Genomic DNA, 22,564 nt, shown 5'->3' on the forward strand with positions numbered 1-22,564 from the left:
GCCGTTTCTTTTTTCTTCTCTTTGCTTCTAGGTGCCATCACTTTTTCTAAGTATTGAGAGTTGGTATGTTGTAAAAGCCCTCTCTTTGCAAGGCATACTTTTTGACAGTGTTGACATGAAAAACCGCTTTGAGCTGCCGTAGGCATAATTTCAATGTTTTTAGTGACTTCATCGCTAATTTCTGGCTCAGTTTCCGTTATATCTACGTCTCCTGATAGGTAATCTTGTTTGGCAGCCATTTTATCTTGACTTGACGCTCTCGCGCTCTGGCTACAGACAAATTCGTAGAAAAATCGGCCATATCAGGTCGATTCTTTAGACTATCTCCCATTCTTATGAATATGATTCAATTAAAGCTTAGTAAGCAAATGCTTATTGAAGTACACAGCATCAAATTACAAGAATGTGGAACCGTATTTTACTTAGATGTCATCGATACAACATTTTATCTTTGATAACTATTGCATACATCACATAATTTATACAGTACCTTTAAAATCTCGGGCCTTAAGTCTAGATTGTGAAGTACCATCAATAACCTGTCTAATCTCAAGAAGGGGTGACTGTGTCCTCATTGCTGTATGAGCTAAACACAAAATATATTCATCAGCTTGTTCATTTTAACATTATTTATAAACCCGCTCTCAATTGCTGAACGACTATTAAAACATACCAGCGTTTTGATTCGCAAAAACAGCTAAAGCATGCGTATCATCAACCCAAGTGATACTACAATCCTTTATTCTAAATAACATATTTGAACATTGGGATCTTATAAAAATCAAAATATTTCATAGTGGGTTATTTTAATTAAAATGATATGGAAGGAAAAGAAAACATTGTGAAGTCTGTGGTAAAACATCTTTTATTTAATATATCGGATGATTCGTAATGTCTAAGTATATTGGGGCATTAATTGGATCTTCTTGGATATAAAAAATAGCTCTTATACAAAACTTTTAAATTAAGAACTGGAGGAAAAAATTTTAGTGGATAAATATTTGGCGAAATATAGAGTAGTATATAATTTTTAAATGTTGGATGTAAACTTTGGGTACTCTTAAAATGTTCTAGTTTTCATAGATATTTGATTATAAAGGAGTCAGAAACAATCAAACATTTTACCCCAGAGAAGTGAGAGCAAAAAACAAATCTTGAGTTTTCATGGCTGAGCTAAAATTATGCAGCTCCAAGATATGTCCAAATTCTAAAAAGAAAAAGATTCTAAGTGTGTCTAAATTCTAAAAAACAAGTTTAAAACTTAATATCAACATGAGCATAAATTAATGAAACAAAGAAATTCTTTAACAAACATGAAAACCTTATTTAAAGTTGATTGGGGTAGTTAGTAATTTTGGGTAGTTATGTTCTGACTTTTTGCACAAAGTTACTTATCAAAAAATGCTAGATTTATTTTAATTTAGTTATTTAACAAACTTATATAATGCTGTATTTCTTAAATTCTTCCAGACCACCATACAAAGATTAAATATACGAAGATTAATTAAATATATTTTCTAAGAAATCCTCATGAAACGCATAAAGCATAATTATATCTATTCTTCCTCAGGATATCATCAGAAAGTGAACTTACAAAGCTTAAAAATATACTTCGAAATCAAGAAAATATTTAATGACCAAGCTTGAGAAAAAAAGAGATTTATGTTACGTCGAAGATAATGGCCGCAAATCTTGCAGTGTTTGGAGTTCACTGATTAAATCGTCCCCCAAGTTCGTAGCAGCACACAAAAAAGGGCTACAAAATAATTTTGTATCACATAGGCAGAGCTTTTACTGCGACTAATGTGCATATTTACGACAAGGCCTGAATTAGGAGTGGTTTGAAGTTGTATCTTTTAAACATAACCTCCCTCCCAATTGCACAAGACTTGATAATTTGGACGTAGGGTAAATCACACGTCAATTTGTAAATTAATGGTTGGGTGTGTGACCCACCACCCGCCTGCTTTATTTATATGACAAAGCTTGCACGCTTGTCCAAAAATTTTATTGTTTTATTATTTATGCTAATGTTTGATATTCATGTGTGACCCTTATGGTGTAAACTTGTTTTATTTGTTATGATGCTACCCTATGCAAACACTTGTCTGTTAATGTACGTCTTACAACAATCACAAAATAGTATGGTCTTTTTTATCATTCTGATGATCAAAAGATTATTAGCTTTGTCACAACTTACATTACTTATTGAATAAAAAAATTGTTACTATATGTTTCAACACAAATGCAAATATACTTTAGGCCATTCAAAAAGTACATGTGTTTTTTTTTTCACCTTACTGTTCCTTTTATTTCGCATGCTTTTGAAATTAATTCCTGTTTTTGAAATAGGCCCAACCCTTATTATATTCCTCCTTAGTATGTTAGTGTGTACTTCTTGAATGATTTTTTTAAATTAATACCTCCTGCATCTAACATAATCTCTTTTGGCTCAAATTCCAAATAACTGATCACATCCGACTTTCTTTCTCCGTCATTCTTGCACGTTAAACGAGACAGCTATAGCATAATACATATCGTGAAATAGTGAGAATGAAACTTACACAATGATTCATTGTAGTTTCTTTCAAATACATTTTATATAGTCATCAAACGACTGCGTCGATTAAACCAAAATTGCTGGACGAGCGAAGTTTTATCTTGAGGTTACAGTTACAAAAATAATAAAAAAAATCATGTACATAAAAAGACCATGTGAAAAAAAAACTAAATAGGTTTTAAGGAAAAAAAATTAAATCACTTAAGTGAAGTTAGATAGGTAAGTTTTGTGTGCGATTAACCAATTGGGCATTATTTTCTTTATAGAAAGGCCATTTAATAAGTACCTTTCCTTGAATTATAAAAAGAAGTTGACGAGTGTGGTAGATAGCAGAGCAGTTGAAACCTTTCCTAGGTGACAGCAAAAATAAATATTTTGAAGTGAAGTCAGATAAACCTTGTTCATTCGTCATGTTAATTTTTGTGTTTATTTGTTTTTATTTATAAATGTTATTCAGATAAAGAGGTTTGGTTTGGACACTCACACTGTTACCATACAAATTAAAAATGCACAGGTATGAGCATTTCATATAATCAGAAAGCAACAGAAAAGGACAATCACAAGACTTACTTCATTTCTTAACTCTTCATTAATACACTCTCCCTCTTCTGTCCAGCTTGAATCCCAATCATCTGTAATCTCTTCCTGAATTTGAAGATCACTTCCAGTGTTACTCTTTTCTGCTGCATCGCAATTTCCCTTTAATAGGGACATATTATTATCCTCATTTATGTCACCTTTTTGTTTGTTAAAATTTGCTGCCCTGTCAGTACTATTATGAACCCCTTTATCACGACTTGTTTCAAAATTTTGTAATCTTGTTCTGTTATGTTTTTTATTGTTGTCTTTCTCACCATATACATTGTTACATTCTTTGTTTAAATCTTCTATATTAGCGTTCTTCTTTTTCAGATTTTCACAATCAATTTTGCCATGATAACATTTAGCAACTGATATTAACATCTTCATTGCATTTTCAATTGCAATATTAACAATATTATCAGCTATACTGTGGTGTAATTTGTTTATTTTCTGTTTGTACAATATGTTTACATTTATTTGTGCAGAGCAACTTCTTACTTTAATGTTATTTCTCAATTCTTGCAACATTCTGCTAGCATCATTCAAAATCATGTGACTAAACATGTCACTAAAATGTTCTATACCAAACAGAGTCCTTCTTATATCGCTAACTACGACCACATCCTTTCCAGTGTTTGAAAATTTCTTTTCGGCAAGAACAATGACACCTTTTTTGAAACATGGCTGATAATAGGTCTTCTTTAAATCAATGTGGTTAACTTTACTCCTATCGGGAGAAAATTTATCATTTGAAAACTTTTTCGAACAATCATAATTTTTATTTTTTGTTGTGATGGATTTTTGTGCAGAATTGCATCTCTTTATACCTTTCTCCTTTCGTGTCGTGTTTTTACTTTCCTCTTTTGAAATTTCTATATTAGATCTTCGTTGCTTTAGAACATAAATTTGTTGATCTGGCCTCCGTGAAGACCTAAAATTGAATAAATAATTTTAGCTATTTTGTAGATCCTTTGGAAAAATCTGATTCTCACAATCAATTTTGCCCTAATCACATTAAGCAAATTAATTCCAAAATTTTTAAAATAATACTGGTCATTGTTGCCTCTATCGTCTCAAGCTTGTAACACTAATGACTTTTTGTAGGACAGTTAAAATGTTATTTTGATTTTATATTTATAATGTTTAATAAAATCTGTTATAACCCAAAAATTTTCATTGGATAAAACATTTTGTCTGACAAAACTGAAATTTTCTCCTTCAAACGAGAACTATAACGATTTATAACCAGTTGTACTTAAAATGTTCATTATAATGAGCACGTTGCCACCATGACAATGTCAAAGGGGCCTTTCTGTTCGGTAAATGATTAATTTGTGTGTTGTAATTCTGCGGGGATGTAAACAAATGCATTCTCAATGAACGAAGCGAGGGAATGCTAAATGGGAAAAACTGTGTCTCCTGTGATTGTCTAAAAGTAATTTTATTCATTATGTTTTGAAATAAATATGATTTGCAGAATAAAATGTTTCGCTGTTATAAATATAGTTTTGTACATGTGTTTATCACTTGAAAAATATAGGTATTACGTAATTTCTGATTTATTATCTTGAAAGACAATAGATGCTTTAATTTGCTAATTTCAAAAACAACAGCTCAAATGATTATGCGCAATGAAGTGTATTGAAAATGATTTTGTGAAAGCGAATCAAAACAAAAACAAGTCTCAAAGAGTTTATTTCTGTTCCTGTTTTCTCACATCAAAGTCTTGGAAAATATTTTTCTACTTGAATCTCGCTATAAACTTAAATCACTCTGAGAAGACGAAGAAGTGACTAAATCTTCATCCATTGTCTTAGAAATGCTGTTGGGTTATGTACGTCTTGTGACGTCACAAATCAACAAAATATTTACAAACCAATCGAAAATGGTGGCGGCCGTTAATGTAATTACGAATTTTGAGGGATAAAATTTAAACACAAAAAAAATACAAAAAAAACTTTTTATGCCTTGTTTTCATGATATGTAAGAATGTTTGAATTATGAAAAAACATATTATGTAAGAAGTATTTTCGTTAGCTCTTCTTAAAAGATATCTTGAGAAACAAAAATATGAAGAATCTAAAACATACTATAGTTAAACAACTAATGACAAATATGGACCAGGCACCTGCAGTGGGAGGTGAAAAGAAAGGTAATTAAAATTTGTTGATTAGAACATGTCTTTAATAATGAAAATAAATACTGAAAATATATGATGAAACGCTAAAGAACAGAGAAATGTTTTTTGGGATAATAGAAACCTTTGACAAACCAGGAAAAACTGAGGAGCCCACTACTTACCCTGGGAGAGGTTAAAAAAGACTAAGAACCAACAAAATTAATAATGGTTTTCACTATTTATTAAAGTCCAGACTGTGTGCACTCAACCTTAAAAAATAACTCTGTATGAGAGGGACCACAACTTAGATAACTTTTGTACAAGAAAACTTTTTTCTGCGTGTTTTTCGAATAAATTGATGAATGCTATTGAAGAGGCTTTTCTTTAAATTAGTGTGGGAAAAAAATAATGCAAATGTATGAAATTTTTGTCAGAAATAGGTTTGCTTGTGTTAATAAGCAGTTTGCCTTGCTTAAGGAATGGAACACTGCGAAAAAATGGCGGTGAATATAGTATGGAGATCCAGAATTTGTTGAAAAAGTGATATCTCTATTCCAAGTATATGATTTTCCAATCAGTGAGTACAATGTAAGCAATGCCGAATCGTACAAGAAGATAAAAATATGTTTTAGAGGTTTAGATGTTTCATAGCAACATATTCTGACACACACAAAATATTGTCATTGATTAAGTATATGTACCATATTTACTCTATTTAGGCAGATTTAATAAAGATGTGGGATACTAGAGAGACCGGTTTATTTTTTCAATGCTATTTAGATATTAATAAAGGCCATACATGTGCACCACTTGGTTCTAGGCGTTCAGAAAGGTGCCCATCGATCTAGTCCTTCCAGTCTCAATGCACTACACCGTCTAAAGTTGTATTCCTTAGCACCAGGCTTTTAGAACACCGCTAACTGCGTAAACAGGCCTTTACCGTTAGTAATATAACCTTTCAAACCCTAATAAGGGCCATACGCGTAAATGACGAGGTGTCCAGTGCCCAAACAGGTAGGCATTGCTCTAGCCAATCCAGTCTCACTGGACTATAATGTCCCAAGACGCTTTTTTAACACTAGTCCTTTACAACTCTGCTAACTATAAGGATGTTAAAGGCTTTAATGTGGCCTTTTAGAGGGTTATATAAACCATATGCGTAAACCACATGGTTCCATGCCTCCGGACAGACGCAATGGACTACGACGTCCATAGTTTTTGTCTTTAGCACAGGCCTTTAGAACCCCGCTGACTATGTGAGCACAGGCCTTTAGAACCCCGCTGACTATGTGCACAGGCTTTCAAATGCTGTAATATGGCCTTTTAGAGCCTGATAAGAACCATACGTATAAACCACGTGGTTCCAGGCAGCCAGATAGTTGGTAATTGGTTTAGTTTTTTCAGTCTCAATGGACAACAAGGTCGCAAGTCGTTTTCTTTAGCACCATGCCTTCACAACACCTCAGTAATCAGTATATAATATGGCACCTAAAAGCTAACAAGTAATCAGAAAAGGGTCCAAAACTACCAAACGACAGACTCAGTGAACAAGGATGTTCATCTAAGTTTCAGTAGTAGTCCAGTATTAAGTTTGTTGATGTAACATTGTTTAAAATAGAGCATTATATGCACACAGCTGATCAGTGGGCATCTATGGCAAAAGGAAGCACTGCTTCTTTTGGCTAATTTACTCAATATCTGTAAAAAAAGAAAATCCATCCGAGAGCTTAACCAACTCTTAATCGCCCAATTCGATTGTATTAACAGCCAAGCTAAGGTGGTGTTCCCAAAAGTCAAGTGGAACATATCTAATCTTACTATTTACTTTTACAGATAACAAAATAATTTTGAATTGGATTTTGCATGGCACTTACGTTAAAGAAAAATTGTATTTTTTACTGTTGTTTTATTGAGTATTTGTGTTGGTTATTGGTGTATTAATTTATGATATTAGAAATGTTGTGTTGCATATATAATTTATTTACTGATGGACTGGCTTGAAATGAATATACTCAAGGTAATTTATTAATATTTTCATGGTCGTAGCAGGGTCGGATGGAGGTATAAGCAAGATAAGCGCGCTTACTTTCAAAAACGTAGAGAAAAAGCCCATGCGGGTTTCGTGTGTAGTTTTCCTTGTATTATTTAGGAAGTCTGGTAAGGAAGTTGTGTTTTTGCTTATTGCGCTTATTCAGATTCCTAAACAAAGTAGATAAATACTTCTCTGAGAAAACGAAACGAAAAGCAACTTTGCTTTCTCATAGATTGAATTACGATGTTTTTATCATCACAGGACTTACATTTTTTTACATTCTCCGACAAACTGTAGTCGTGTTCATGAAATGTCATTGCTGGAGATGTTGGTGGTGACAAAAAAGGAATAATACTATTATTATTATCACTGTTGTTTGATGATGTTGCTAGTGGCTCTGTAATAACTGGAGCTTCGCATGTTTTCTTTCTTCTAACAGAGGAGGTAACAGGAACTGGAGCTCGAAGAAGAGTTCTCCTTGGTTTAAAAGCATTCTTTTCGTATCCAAGGTTCAGATTTGGGTCAGGATTGGCAACAGTGGATATTTTATCAACAAAATGATTGCCGCACACTCGGTCACTTTGGCTGGGTACCCATTCAGATTTGTCAATGTTCTCTCTTTTAAGGAGCTTAATCCATCTAACCCGTTTGTCTTTATATCGTTTCGCCCCTGGAAAACAGTACAGTCTAAATGGTGGTTCACAACCACAAATGTTATGTAGCTGTCCAGTATGCTTTTCACAAGAAATCTTTTTCCACTTGTCAATTTGGCGAGAGTTTCTAGTAGAACCAACAACAGCACAATTCACAATACCCATATTACTATATTACTGCTTAAACCAACTAAAATATTACTTCACTATTTACTTATTACTTAGCATTTAAGGTACAGTAGCACAATGAACATCAAAACGCATATCAAAAGTTGTTCCCTGTAAACTCGACCCATGCTTTTTTCCGTGTCCGTTAAAATTGAAGGCTAAATCGGTGTATTAAAGAATAAGCAAGTAAGCGTCTCAAAGTTGATATATTTGCTTTTTTGCATGGAGAGAATGCGGAGATGAAGAACTACTTTGCTATCGCGTATAGGCAAATAAGCAAAAAAAAGGCAAGGTAGACAGAATTTCTCAACCTTAACAAAATTAATGCAAACATAAGTCCACTTTGTTTGTGTTTATAAGCAATCAACAATCGATGGACGGTGGAGGTACTGTGCTACTTTAAGGTTTCTGGATGTCTTTTTCACTATTTCTTATGAATTTTAGGTACCAAGATTTAGTTTTTGGCTAGGGAAGATTATTCTAGGGTAGCTATGCTAGGTTTCTCTCTGCAAGAATATCTTTAGTAAATGAGATTCTTATTTATTATTCACTAAACCACTAGTTGAGAATGTGTGCAAACTAAGTTTTTCCACTGGTTCTGTTCTGTATGAAATTTCTGGGCGGTGCTATATTTTGTGAAAAAATGAGTTTGTGTAGCTACTGCTTTGTCTTGTGTTGTTTTTATCATCAAACCTGCCCACCACACAAATAAATACATCAAATGAAAAGTTGAGGTATAATACACTCAAAAATATTCTAAAGTGTTCATGTGGTGGTTTATTTGTTATTTTATACATAATAGCAAGGATACACTAGTATAGATGGATTTAAATAAAATATTGAGTCAGCATGATGAATCGAAACGAAAGTTGTATGAAGGATGGAAAATCCATCAATTTTCAAACCAAGTCATTGTGGTGTTCTTCGCCAAGACGACTGGGCATACGTTATACATAACAATATGGTTAGAAAAAGTGCTGCTTCATTATCAAGATTGAGGCCAGTCAGGTATACCTATAATAGTATATACATGTTTTTTTCATAAGCCTAACATTATAGTTTTAATCTGGTAAACTTACTAATAATTTTTATTTCATAACTCCTTCCTATCAAATGTGTTTCTTTCTTGTTATGCCCATCAGTGTCAGTGGAGATGGTAACTGGCTTTTGAAGATCTATTTCTGTGTTGCTGGTTGGTGATAAAACGCTAGCTTCAATTTTGAGAATTTTGACCTCTTTGGAAATGTATCAAAATGCAACATATTACGATGAACATCCAATGCTCCAACAATCTCCTAACAATATGTTTGTGCAATGTTTATCGGATGTTGGTTGTGACGTGTACACAAAGACGGAGTCAAAAGAATAGGCCATAATTGAGAAAGCAAAACATGTTTCAAAATCCTTCATTTGGTCATCGTTTATGTGCATTTTATCAATTTGTAATGTTATTGAGGTATGATGAGTTTTCATGGAATATGCACATTTGATTTTTTGATTTATTTAATGTCTAAACTCCTGTGATCAAATGGTATGATATTTATGATACAATTTCGTAAAAGGTTCAGGTTCGATTCCTGACAGGAGTAATATGTGATGCAGTCAGTACCTTTAAAATTTGTGTCACTCTATATATTTTTTAATTTTGTAGCATCCTATAACACCACCTATCAAAGCTTATGATATAAACAAATGGGCAATTTATTCAACACATTTGTTGAGCCCAGGACAGGTGTGGAAACATTGGATATTTATATTCTTGATACAGTTTTGTTAGGAACCTTTGGTTATGTTTTGATTTCGTTTTGGGGGATTTGCAGTGTTGTTCTGCATTTGCAGCTGTATGTTTATATTATTCGGTACAAGAAAAGAGAGAATGGGGATGTCACCATCCTACTGTCCGACTTTGACAATAAAGCTTGCTTATGCGTGTTTGTATATTTATAGGTTATAATGTATAGTGGTGGGTTTGTCTAGCCTTACCAATACATATATGAATTTTCAGCTTGGACAGAAAAAAGTTCAGTTTGTTTGATATACAAAAAAAGTAAACTTCTAATCAATTTTGTGCATCATACAAATGTTCATATTTAGAACAAACAATCAAGCTTAGACATATTTAGGATATTCTTAACTTCTAACCCATTGTTCAGAGTATATTCTTACACAAAAAGTGCTTAAAGAAAATATTCTCTGGCTCAATACACAACAAGAAACTTAATATTTAAGGGAAAATTTAGCTCTGAAAGTTAAAATGACTAAAAATTCATTATATACCTAAATTTATTTCCCTACCGGATAATCTAAACAACAAACCTGCTTTTCTTTCAGAAAAGGGTCCAAAACTACCAAACGACAGACTCATTGTTCAGAGCATATTCTTACACAAAAAGTGCCTAAAGAAAATATTCTCTGGCTCAATACACAACAAGAAACTTAATATTTAAGGGAAAATTTAGCTCTGAAAGTTAAAATGACTAAAAATTCATTATATACCTAAATTTATTTCCCTACCAGATAATCTAAACAACAAACCTGCTTTTCTTTCGCTTTCTCAGTATACCTTAAGGGAATTAATTTTCACAGGAATTAATTTTCACAGTTTTTGCGAATTCGGGCCATTTCCGCAAAAATAAAACCTCGCAAAAAGTCTGGGAAGGCCTGATCCGCGAAAATAAGTTCCCGTGAATTACATGGAAAACTGCGAACCGCGAAAATAAATTCCCACGAAATTTGCAAATCAAAATCCTTAATTTTTTAAAATTTTTGCCAAATTTTAAAAATATACAAAAATATGAGACAAAATGTTATTTTTTTTATGTTCAAACTATCTTTGAACGATACTTGCCACATAAAAATAAACAATAATCAATCAATAACTATTGTCTTCTTATCCATGTTCTTTTTTTTATTTTGCTTGAAAAATAAATATCTCTTATCAAAAATCGATATAAGTCTTAAACTGTCAACTGTGAAGCCGCTTCATGCAAAGTGGATCTTGGAAATATACGATCATATGACAGCAGCTGAAGGGAAAAAAGTTTGTTTTAAAGGATGGGACGTGGCTGGCATTTCAGACGCAGTAAAAAAAAGGATTAAATCAAACGGCACATATTGATCCTTTTCACGAAATTGACCCATTGAGTGAGGTGGCTGTCGAAGATAAATATTCTGATGACAATGAAGATTACGAAAGGGAGATGTATATAAACGAAATCAATGGCGAAGATAGCGAGTCGGAATACGAAGATGATGACGGATATATTTTTAGCATTCTACAAGATGACCTCGACGATGATGAATAATTGTAACTGAGAAATTTATTAAAAACGTTTTTCAGAGATAAAAAACCTTTTAAAATTCATAAATCTTCTTCGATTTCCTTCTTTAAAAATGTATACCTACACTTTGTATTCCCAGTGTTTGATTATATAGAAGATTTAAAGCGAAAAAGATGTATTCCCTGATTTTACATATCCGTGAAATTCTTTTAAAAGCTTCAACCGCGAAAATTAATTCCCGCGAAATTTTTAAAACTCTTTCAACCGCGAAAATTAATTCCCGCTAAATTACCTTTGCTGAGAGATCTGCGAAAATTAATTCCCTTTTTTCCTGTGAAATTTAAGGAAGAGTCGTGTCCGCGGAAATTAGTTCACGCAAAAATTAATTCCCTTAAGGTATTACATTTTTTGAACTGCAACTGCTTTCTTATCATCATTCTCGGCTTAACGTCCGTTTTCCATGCTAGCATGGGTTGGACGGGGTATATTAATGACCCTCTTCCAATCTGATCTAGACTGTGTTAGATCTAAACTCAACTTCCTCTGTATCAAGTCTGTCCTTATAACCTCCTGCCAAGTCTTTCTCTGTCTGCCCCTGAACTATCAAGTCTCTACACTTTCTTACCCAATTATCTTACCCAATTATCGACCAATTTTAAATTTCCTGCCAGTTGCTTTTGATACTATAATTGTTATAATTATTACACAATCCTTGCAGGAGTCATATTTTTAATTATTACATTTCACATAACCTGTTGCATTGTCGTCTGATAAATCGGACTTGATATTGTAAGGATCAGCTTGTAATATTAAATCCCTTAAGTTATTCTCTCTTTTATTTGCAACCAAAATACTGTCTTCTGGAAACAACCGCGACAAGTCTGGATGATTATTAATAATGGGCATGTGGGTCTGGAAAATGGTTTTAATGTTGGGTTCTGGAGGATTGAACTTTGTGGAGAAGATAACCTTTGTTTTAAAATTATTGCAGTTAATCTTTTTCCTAGCATCAGAGCGTGATATTGTTCCTATCTGTTGAAATTTTTTTTAATGATACTTCATTATAACCTCCTTTTGCTAAACAACCACAGTATTTGTTTGATTTCTCATTATAATCAGTATTGTTACTACAAATCGTAATGCAACACCTTTTGGTATACCCTTAATAGAACTTTTATTGTGACAGGATGTTGCGTGAAGGTATCAATGAGAATCTGTGGGTTTACTGTAAACAGTTGTACTGATTTTGTTATCCTTTAATGACATCTGCAGGTCAAGGAAACAGAGTTTATCACCTCCAATTTCCATTATGAATTTCAAATCTTGGTTAATAGAATTCATAAAAACAAAGAACTCTTGTAATTTATCATTGCCACCACACTATAAAGACAGGCAGTCATCTCCATAACGACCAAAATATATTATTTCAGGATAAGAAGAATGCATATTTTCAAAAACAGCATCGTCTATGGAAGATACAGCTATGTCTGCAGACGAAGAAGAATTAGGTGCACCTATTGCTGTGCCATTCGTTTGTGATAAGTGCTCATTTGCGAAAACATTGTTATTATAAAGACATAAGTCTAACGCATCCATAATGCATTCTGTCAATGGTTTCTTAAATATTCTTTTATCCATGATTTTTCGCACGGAATCTAAACCATTTCTATTGTCAATGCTAGGAAACATGTTAACAATATCAAAAGATACCAATTGAGTGTGGTCAGGTATGCCTTTTTCGTTAATTGAATCAATAATGTCCAGTAAGTGGGATGTGTTCTTAATTCTACTACGCATATTTTCAATAAACGGTGCACATATAACTTCAAGAAATGTAGCTATAAATTATCACTTCTATCATAGTATCTGAGTTGCTGAATTTAGCCAATCTCAGAGACGCTGATAAACTGTTTTTGACAGCATATCAATTTTGACAAGCTACATGTACAGAAAACATTAAAAGTTATTGTGAAGATTAAAATAAGTCAGATAGATAAAATTTGTCCTAGGTTTAGGACCAAATACATTATCCAGCCCAGAGAAAGTAGAAATGTGCTTCAAAAGTACAGTGCCAAATATTCAGATTAAATTTTATGCCGTATAAATACAAAGTTGTTAGAAAGTTATTTTTCTGTCCACCTGGATCTGCAACATGGTTACTTACACTAATCGTGTGCCGAAATTTTGAATATCCACAGAAACTTATTCTGCAAAATGAAAAATTCTAAACAACTGTATTTGCTATGCAGAAGTAACAATAAGCTTCGTAATAAGTCCTGTAAATGTTGCTTTATGAAAAACGTATTACATCTCCAAAGCTGTGTTGCTATAAGTGCTCCACTGGATTTGTGACACATTATATACTAAGTGCCCTACGTGTGACACAGTGTACCCTGTACGAAAGCAAGTAATGAAGGATCAGAAAAAGAGTGGACAGGAAGGATGGTATAAGGAAACAGAAAAAATTGCAAAAAAGATTGAAATGGAACTCGAAAATGTGACGAGAGGAACTACAAAGGGAAGTGGAGGAAAAGAAAAAAACAATGAGAAAACAAGACATCAGAAAAAATCAGAAGTTTGGAAGCAAAACGTACATAAAAGAAATGGGATTAGAAGAGGCAAGCAATACCATAAGAAGAAGACTGGAGATGATTGACATTGGAAACAACATGGGTAAGAATAGACAGTGTGAGTGTGGAATGAAAGATTTGACGGAACACATCATTGAATGTCTTAAAGCAAGTACAGAACAAAAAAGAATAGGGAACGGAAGATTTGGAAAAGATAAGGATAACAAATGAATGGATACAAATGTACATTCAAAAGAGGAACAGAACAGAATAAGGATGGAGGGAGAACAGTAAAAAAGAAGGAAAAAAATTAATGGAAAACTAGCCTTGTACCTACACAACAGTAATAGTTATGCTTTTATTTGTTGCTAGGAGCTTGCTGGAAACAACAAAGAGGGCAATCAGAAGATTCAAGTTTTAACCTAAGCCTTATTAATAAGAAAAAAACACCATGAGCAATAAATCGCCCGCTCAAGGTTACAAAGATTCAGACTGGGCGAGCAACCTGAATAAATAGAATAAGTTGTTTTATTAAAAAGTCTTTTTTATCTATTTTATCTTATCTTTTCTTATATATTTTGGTCATTTTTTTACTGCAAATAATAAGAAAGATAACATTGATTTTTATGTGAGGTGAATTGATATTGCTCAGTCACACAAATTTTTTGTGGAATTGAGAGAGCAATTAATGGCTCAGCCAGTTTCTTATTTTTCATAATTGGGTGAGTCTTTGCATGAGCAAGAGTGATCGTTCTCACCTTATTGATAGGTCTGTTAACCTGGACTGAGTCTACAAGTGAATATAACTTCTTGCTGTAGAAGTGATATTCACTTGTAAACCTGAAAACCTCAAAAATTTATTTATGAAAAGCAGTTTCTGTTTGTCGTGACAACATATTTAACCAACTTACAATGCCTTACATACCCAACTATAGCTCTATACTCAAGTCTTGACTGTTTACTGTATAGCTATCTCTATTTGAAATGACAGAATACTTTGAAGAATCTTTTATGTAGCTAGCTACTTAAACGGTTTTATAGCTACTTGTACTTTAGAGACTGATCGGTGGCGCCGTAGATTAGTGGTTATAGCTCTCGTACTCTGTGCGGGAGACCGGGGTTCGATTCCTCTTGACGGCGACTCAACATGGGCGAGTGAATGTTACCATAGCTCCGGGTTAACCAAAGCCATGTGAGGGAAATTGGGAAGATGGCACACTGTGTGGGCCGTTGGATGTTGCCGGGAGTTGTCTAGTAGAGCGCGGGCTCTAATTGGGTCTGCGTAGCTCAAAATGAGCATTAAATACTCTAGGACTCTCCATCTACGCCATGGCCCCTCCTGGAAATAATAGACAGGGTATATCCCTCGATATTTGTGAGGCTAGCCATGTAAAATATGCACATCTATCTATCTATCGAGCAACAAACACTGAAAAATTCTACAACTCTGAAATCACTAAAGTTGAGGTAGCTGTTGAAGGAAAATCTAATTAATTATACGCACAGGGGATGAAAAGCTACCCCCAATGGGATGAAATGAAGAAACACTTTGGTGCCGGTAGATTGAAACAACATGCTCAGCACAACATGATTTAAATGGATATACATATTAGAATGGTAGATTATTTTAAAGACAAATTTGGATTGTGGTTGGATTTCAGATCATCTGATGATAACCAACCCTTTTAATTGATTGCCGTCGTGATTTGAGAAAAACTAATATCACGTCGGCAAAAAAATGCCGTCGCTAGAATTTTTATATTTTCAAAAAAAAAAAAAAATTGTTGCCTAAAGAAATAAAGATTTTTCACTTATTTCGTAAAAAATACAGTAAAAAACTTTTTTCTTTTCTTTCCTTTAAATCCTTTCTTTTCATTGCTTTCGGGAACTCAAGCTGTGTTTACATTTTGTTTTTTCTTCTACGAACCCACCATGTGTATGTTTTTTCATTCATTCATTTTTTCCTCCACGTGTTCTTTTCTATTTTTAATTCATTCGAATTGCGTCATAAAAAAAAGAAGAAAATTTTTATTCCCGTAGGGACATCTTCTCCTTTTGTTTGTCGGTGAATTAGCTAGGATGAACTTGTTGGCTTTGTACAGTCACACACGTGGTTCGTGTGCCAAAAAGACAGGTCGTGCGAAGCGAAGATTTTCAGTTCTAAGAATAGGTACAGGGGCTTCGATATGTCCAACACGTGGGTGGGGAAATGGTAGCGTAGCTCGTAGTGGTCGATTGTGGGTTGTTTTCGAAACGATGATTTAGAAGATAGAAGACTGCAACTAATGAAAATTTTTCTCTATTATTCGTAAATTTCATAAAACGTTTTAAGTATGATACAAAAAATATATATACAACTTTAAACAACACCGAAAACGAAAGGAAAAACCCCTTTTCTTAAAAAAAAGTTTTGCCGACGTGAAATAGGTATTTGCCGACGTGTCTGGCAAAAGTATCAAATCACGTCGGCACGATTTTGCCGTCATAAAAAATTCCTAATTAAAAGGGTTGATAACACACTGCCTGGAACAGGTAGACGTATTGAAAATGGTTCAGAGGGTATTACTCTAGCTATTACAAAGACAGCTGGAGCCGGTGGTAATTAAAATAACAATTTAAATGGCGCATTTGTTAATATTATGTACTAAATATACATAATGGACTTTCCAAAATTTCCTCATATAGTGCAATGTTTGTAGGTGCAACCGCATGTGGTAAAACTGAATACTTATTAAAACTACTTTAAACTAAATATAAACACTAATTTAAATAAATTGTTGTTCTATGTCCAACAATTTTATATAATAAGACATACCTTTCAAGTAAGTGGCTACTCGATGATAAAAACATACTTATTGTTTCTCATGTAGAATGTAAATTAAATGATTGGATTAGACGATGCACCAATGATTTTAAAGATCATGAAACCCTATTTATAATAAACGATTGTTCAGTCGAAGGTGAAATAAATAAAAAACGTTGTGCGCTATCAGAACTTGCATTCTCTGGTAAACATAGAAGACACTCCCTATGGATATTAACACAAAGGTATTATTCAGTTTCCAAAGATATTAGACAAATTAAATGGCTTTGCTTGTTCTTCACCAAAGAAAGAGATATAGTTTTGAATATTGTTTAAGAGAGAATGATGTTGTGCCAGATAAGAATGAATGAGACAGATTGAAAAAGTATCTAAAATAAACAAATATTCATAAACAAATATTTATTATTATACTGAAGTGTTACTAACCCACTAGTTTTTATTTGTTAGAATATTGCTAAAACGCCAGTTATAATTTTGTTAATTTTATAAATATATAGAAAAGGGTATAATTGACTGAATTAATATACAAATGTATTCGTAAGATCTTATTGATAGCTGTAGATATATTATATGCATCAAAACTATAAGGGATAAATTTAATGGTCCAAAATGCCATTATTTAAATCCAATAAAATATGACGTAAATGGCTACACCCAATGTATACAATCCAAAAACCCAATATGGGTGTATACAAGGACAGTCATACAGATGATGTCATTAGGTGTAACAGTCATAGACATGGGAAGTTTGTGGAACGTTCTATCATCGATAGGACGTCTATAACTACTACAGTCAATCTGACCGTTTCCATGGAACCGCTTAAAATCTTTGATATGTGTGGAACAACTTTAGCTATTCTCATCAAAATTTCAGAGAATGTCCCTAATATATAGACTAGTCATATGCAGTTGTATTATATTTAAATATGCTTTCTAAGGTATATATAATTATTTTCTTTCAAAAATTAAAAAAAGAAAATAATTTTTTTATTTATTCCTGCATTTTTTGGTCACATGATGTTTATAATATAATATTTTTGGAAATTTTTTTAACATATTTTCTGAACTATCTATGAAATAAACAGGGTAAAAATTTATGACAATTTTACCCAGGCGGTCCCAGTGGTCTGGCTTTTATTAGGCCTTGAGTGTTGTTGATGGTCAATAATGCCGTTTTTCACCAGAGGAAATATGAGGGATTTTTGTAGGAGGGAAAGGGTTAACACACTTGAAATCTTCTGATCAACTTCAACAAATATGACTAACATATTTGAATTCAGCATCAATTTATAAAAACATGCGAATTTTCATGTTTATAAACTAAATACAACTGCCTTTATAAGTAGCCTTTTGATGTTTCATGAAACTGACCATGCAAATCATCTGCAGTGAATTATTCACTGAATATGTTTCACTGCAGTTGAATATTATGATCAAACTCCTATAAACTTCAAAAACTATACCATATCATATCATATCTTATGTAATTTATAAATCCAAATATGCCACTTTCTTTCACAGTGTCTAGCTATAATAAAGGTGATCAGAATTTTTATTAGCAGAATTTTCAGCTATTCTCTGACTTTCCTTGTGAATCCACTCATTTTTTTTTAATTTTATAGTATTGTGTTATATTAAGTATATTTATATACCTATTTATATATGAGCTTGGGTGAGTTTCATGAAATATATTTGATTTGATTTGTTATTCCCTGAAAGTTTTTTGTTTCCTCTTCTCTTTTAAAATTTGACGATGTTAACCCAGATACGACAAAAGCTACATAAGAATGTCACCCCTCAATATCTATCAACAAAAACATGTATAGTCATAGATTTAAAAAAAAAAGTTACCTAGAACAGCTGTTAGAAGCCATTTGAGCTGCGTAACGTTAAGGCTGATCTCCATTAGGTGAATTTTTTGGGAAAGCACTTCATGGAAGGGTCCATATAGTCTGTGAATTATCGTATCGATATTGTCGTATTCTTCGCCCTGACGACAGTTCAACTGCATCCGACACACGACGTTAAGCATTTTATTAACGTCGTAATGTTGTGAATACATATTACTGCCTAATGTGATATCTTTGTAACATACAGTAATACACTGTAGTACTTAGTAATACGACGTATTTTACACTGTATTACTTTGTAGTATATTCAGTAATACACTGTAATACCTTGTAGTATTCGGTAATATACTGTAATACTTATTAATATACTGTAATACCCTGTAGTATTAAGTAATACACTGTAATAATTTGTAGTATTCAGTAATACACTGTAATACTTAGTAATACACGCGTATGAGCTCTGCTGTAGAGTTCGCTCGTCGGTGGAGTACAAGATGCATTATGTTTGTTAGTGTTTGTTGTCGTAGTAGTTGTTTGTTAGTGTTGTGATGTCCCGTGTTAATTATGTAAAAATATAGTTTATTTTATTTATGTTATTTTTAGTTATAATTTCCCCTTGAGTCCATTTAGTTTTCTGCACATCTTGCACATCTTTTTTCTGCGCATTCAGTCTTCAACATGTAGTGACAGAGTCGAACATACATTTTTGTAATAAATTCGCTATTGAGTGAAATTAGTCTTTCGTACATCACAGGAGTTGTCCTGTATCTCAGCATCTGTTTTAGTTGTTTGCTCTCACTTGTAGTTGGCTTGGCTTACGCCACTATATTTCTTGTAAGTGTTTATTTCTTAACATATTTTATGTCATCTTACATGTGTAATTTGTTACTTTTCTTAAATTTCGCTTAGTATTATATTGTTTAGCGAGTAAAAATAGTTAACTCCGTTGAAATCGTGTTTTTTTATTTCCAAGCACCTACACTAGTCGAAAGGCCCGTAGAAAAATCTACTTTGTGTGCACACAAAATTTGTTCTTTTAAAATTTTTTTGCCCGTTGCCTTTACTGAGTAGATCTTGAAACGCTGCTGAAAATAAATGTATACAGTATTCTCTCTAATTAACAAACACTCTAAAAGGCGGACATTTCTGATTAGCGGACACTTTGTCGATGCACCGGCCGTTTTCTGGTCAAAGTTTTATAAAAAACTTTCTAATTAGCGGACACTCCGATAAGCGGACAAATTTTTTTGCACAAAATGGCAACTACATGCTTTTTTTTCTCTCCAATTAGCAGACAATCCAAAAAATTAGGGATCAGCATACAAAAATAGTGAAAACTTAAATAATTTTAAAATATTTATTTAAAATACTTTGAAACTTTACAAGAAATGTCTGCTTTTACAGCCTCAATTTTATTCGCAAACCAGTCAATCAATTATTGTTGTCTATAAAACTTATACATAACTGATATTTCCAGACCATATCCACCTCCACGATTAACCCCCTTTCCACAAACCTCAACTATAATCGAACTGTTCGGGACTTTCAAGAACATAAAACATATTTTTTATATGTTTTGTGGCATGTGTCCAACTATGCCTTAGTTTTGCAAAGAATGAGTTCTTATTATTGCTATTGCATTTCCATCCACCTCGTTAGATGGCTCAATGTCCAGGCATAATAATTCCCCCACCAATGTTAATGTAGAAATGATATCTTCTGGCAAAAGATTTGTACTGGTACTCATTCCAATCCTTTTCGATGAGTATGGGTATGTTAACCTCAATGTCTATGTTAAAACAAGCCCGTCATAATTAACTGAAGTTAACATGTGGCAACCAAAAACACAAGAAGAAACTTATTAAATAAGGAGGACGGAAGTGAAAAACCCATACGATTAGTTGCTGATAACTGGGCTTCTGTTTTTAATAGCAACACAGGGGGAGATTTCCGAGAATGCAACAATAACATTTACGTTCACGAACCATTTGGAAATAGACAAGTACACAGTAGATCGTGTCGGTCAAGAATCTTCTTTGAATTCGACATTATAATCACCATCATCATTCTTAATAGATTTAATGATCTAACGAGCAACAACAAATCGAGGAATATCTAGAGTCGATTAGAACTAGAGAATAAATGTGACAAATATGCAGTTGCAGTCATACAAAACAACCCTGTGGTTGGACAGTGCAAGCAAGTGCAACGCGCTAACCAAGTGCGCTATCGTGACAGAACTAATTCGTGAATATTTAATATTTAATTGAAGTTTCTAACCTTTTTCTTTGAGCTGGTCTGTTACTCAAAACAAAACATTATTTTTTTTACCAGTGTTGCATTTATTTGAGAAAAATAATTTCGATTTTCGTGGTATGACATTTTTTATCACAGCACGGTAAACTTTAGAGGGAAAAGATTAAAAATACGCTTTTTGATAAAGGTGAAGGAGGAGGGGATTCAGGGATTTTCTTTCGTTTATGAACGAAGCAAAACCCATGCAATTTTTTTCATAAAAAAATAGGCGATTGAAAAACCTTTCTAAGTACTGTCCGGTTGCGTATTCCCATCTCAGCATTTTTAAAATGCAATAATAATCCTGTGTGCAAAATAAAAAAGGAATGGCGATTCTGTTGCGCAGACAACGGAAAATTCTTTTGCATATGAATTAACAATTTTTTCGTCAAAATACTGAACACGATGTCCACGTCAATGACCGGGTGCATTAAGTCTTAAACTTCGCAGCTTCCCTTTTTTGTACCAGCCAACTTAAGGCATAGACGAAGTAAATCAACTCGCCGTATATATTTAATTTGAAATCTATTACATGCTTTATTTATCTGTTGTTTAAACAATAGGCTAATTGTCTTTAACCAAAAATTCCAGCCTGGTATTCTTATAAAGCATGTTCTTATAAAAGAAAAAGCATGTAGGTGTACACTATTCTCACTTTTAAAGTTTTTCTACCCAACTGTTTTTACCAATCCTTAACATTCGTCCGAATAACCACCGCTGCCCCTTTGTTGATTTCCGTCGCCACTACGCGGGGCGGAATCTGTAAAATCGTCGGATGGAAGATAGAGGAACATATAGATACATAGAGACAGCAAAGTGCCCGGACGTTGCTAAGTTTGTGTCGAGGCTAAAACCTTGAAAAATTCCATTTATTTGAAAGCCAATGAAGATGCATCAATTTAATCTCTGTTAATTTAATGACCAATCTGAACAGAGATTGTGTACTCTTCGTGTGGCCAGAACATTCCGTGTGCGGCCATGACTAAAAGTGCTTACATTTTGTTGGTCGCTCCTCTGATTTGGTCGTAGTAGCTTTATTAATGGGGAGCTAAGCACTATTTTTTATATTCGTGTATTTTATCAGGTAAGAATTATTTTATATATAGCTAAGTGGGAAAGGTGTGCCGGCTAGCTAGCTATCTCAATTTTTGGTGCTGACTTGGATCTCCTTTTGTACTGTTTGTGTTCTAAATCTAACTATATATATATATAGGGCCTCTGAGCCACGTCGTCAGCAAAAGGATTCGTGAGAATCCAGACAACTTTGGTATTTCGGCTAACAAGCCTTCGTCAGCATTTATTGCCTACCGGTTTGCGTAAGAGGTTAGGGAATTATAAACAACACACATCACGATGAAAGTTAGCTACAAAATTTTCAGCCAACAAAATGTTTCTTAGAAATGTGACAGATAATATAGCTAATTCGCCCACATAAGATTTAAGGAGGACACAGCAAGCTTGTCATCAAAATATTTATAAAAAAACCCTCAAACATTGACTAACAACATTGAGTTTTGTACCCAAGTAGGGTAATGGGTTTAAAACATCGATATATGTGGCTACTAGCTATTAGTTAAATGTTCACGTAATTTAGACGGTATGCGCTCTAGCTAACTAACTACCGGTAGTT

General features: G+C 33.4%; 1 protein-coding gene across 7 annotated transcripts in view; it reads right to left on the minus strand.

Moving 5' to 3' along the window:
• LOC130645013 (coiled-coil domain-containing protein R3HCC1L-like) overlaps positions 1–18,770 on the minus strand; it is a 53,412-nt gene extending 34,642 nt beyond the window's left edge. For 5 of the 7 annotated variants that reach the window (XR_008982669.1, XM_057450851.1, XM_057450849.1 and 2 more), the window contains exons 1-6: positions 18,641–18,770; positions 3,131–4,073; positions 2,424–2,520; positions 1,126–1,207; positions 674–744; positions 491–586 (exon numbers count right to left, since the gene is read on the minus strand). Coding sequence is in view for 6 of the 7 variants with exons in the window: in XM_057450851.1 (XP_057306834.1) it covers positions 491–586; positions 674–744; positions 1,126–1,207; positions 2,424–2,520; positions 3,131–4,073; positions 18,641–18,663 (1,312 nt within the window). In the remaining variant the exon portion in view is untranslated. Of the gene's footprint in view, positions 1–490; positions 587–673; positions 745–1,125; positions 1,208–2,423; positions 2,521–3,130; positions 4,074–18,441; positions 18,539–18,640 lie in introns of those variants that run through there. The other 2 variants (XM_057450853.1, XM_057450852.1) reach the window with 2 other exon arrangements.
• Positions 18,771–22,564: the final 3,794 nt, after the last annotated feature.

The sequence above is a fragment of the Hydractinia symbiolongicarpus genome, chromosome 5, assembly GCF_029227915.1.
Source record: "Hydractinia symbiolongicarpus strain clone_291-10 chromosome 5, HSymV2.1, whole genome shotgun sequence".
NCBI classification, from domain to species: Eukaryota; Metazoa; Cnidaria; class Hydrozoa; order Anthoathecata; family Hydractiniidae; genus Hydractinia; species Hydractinia symbiolongicarpus.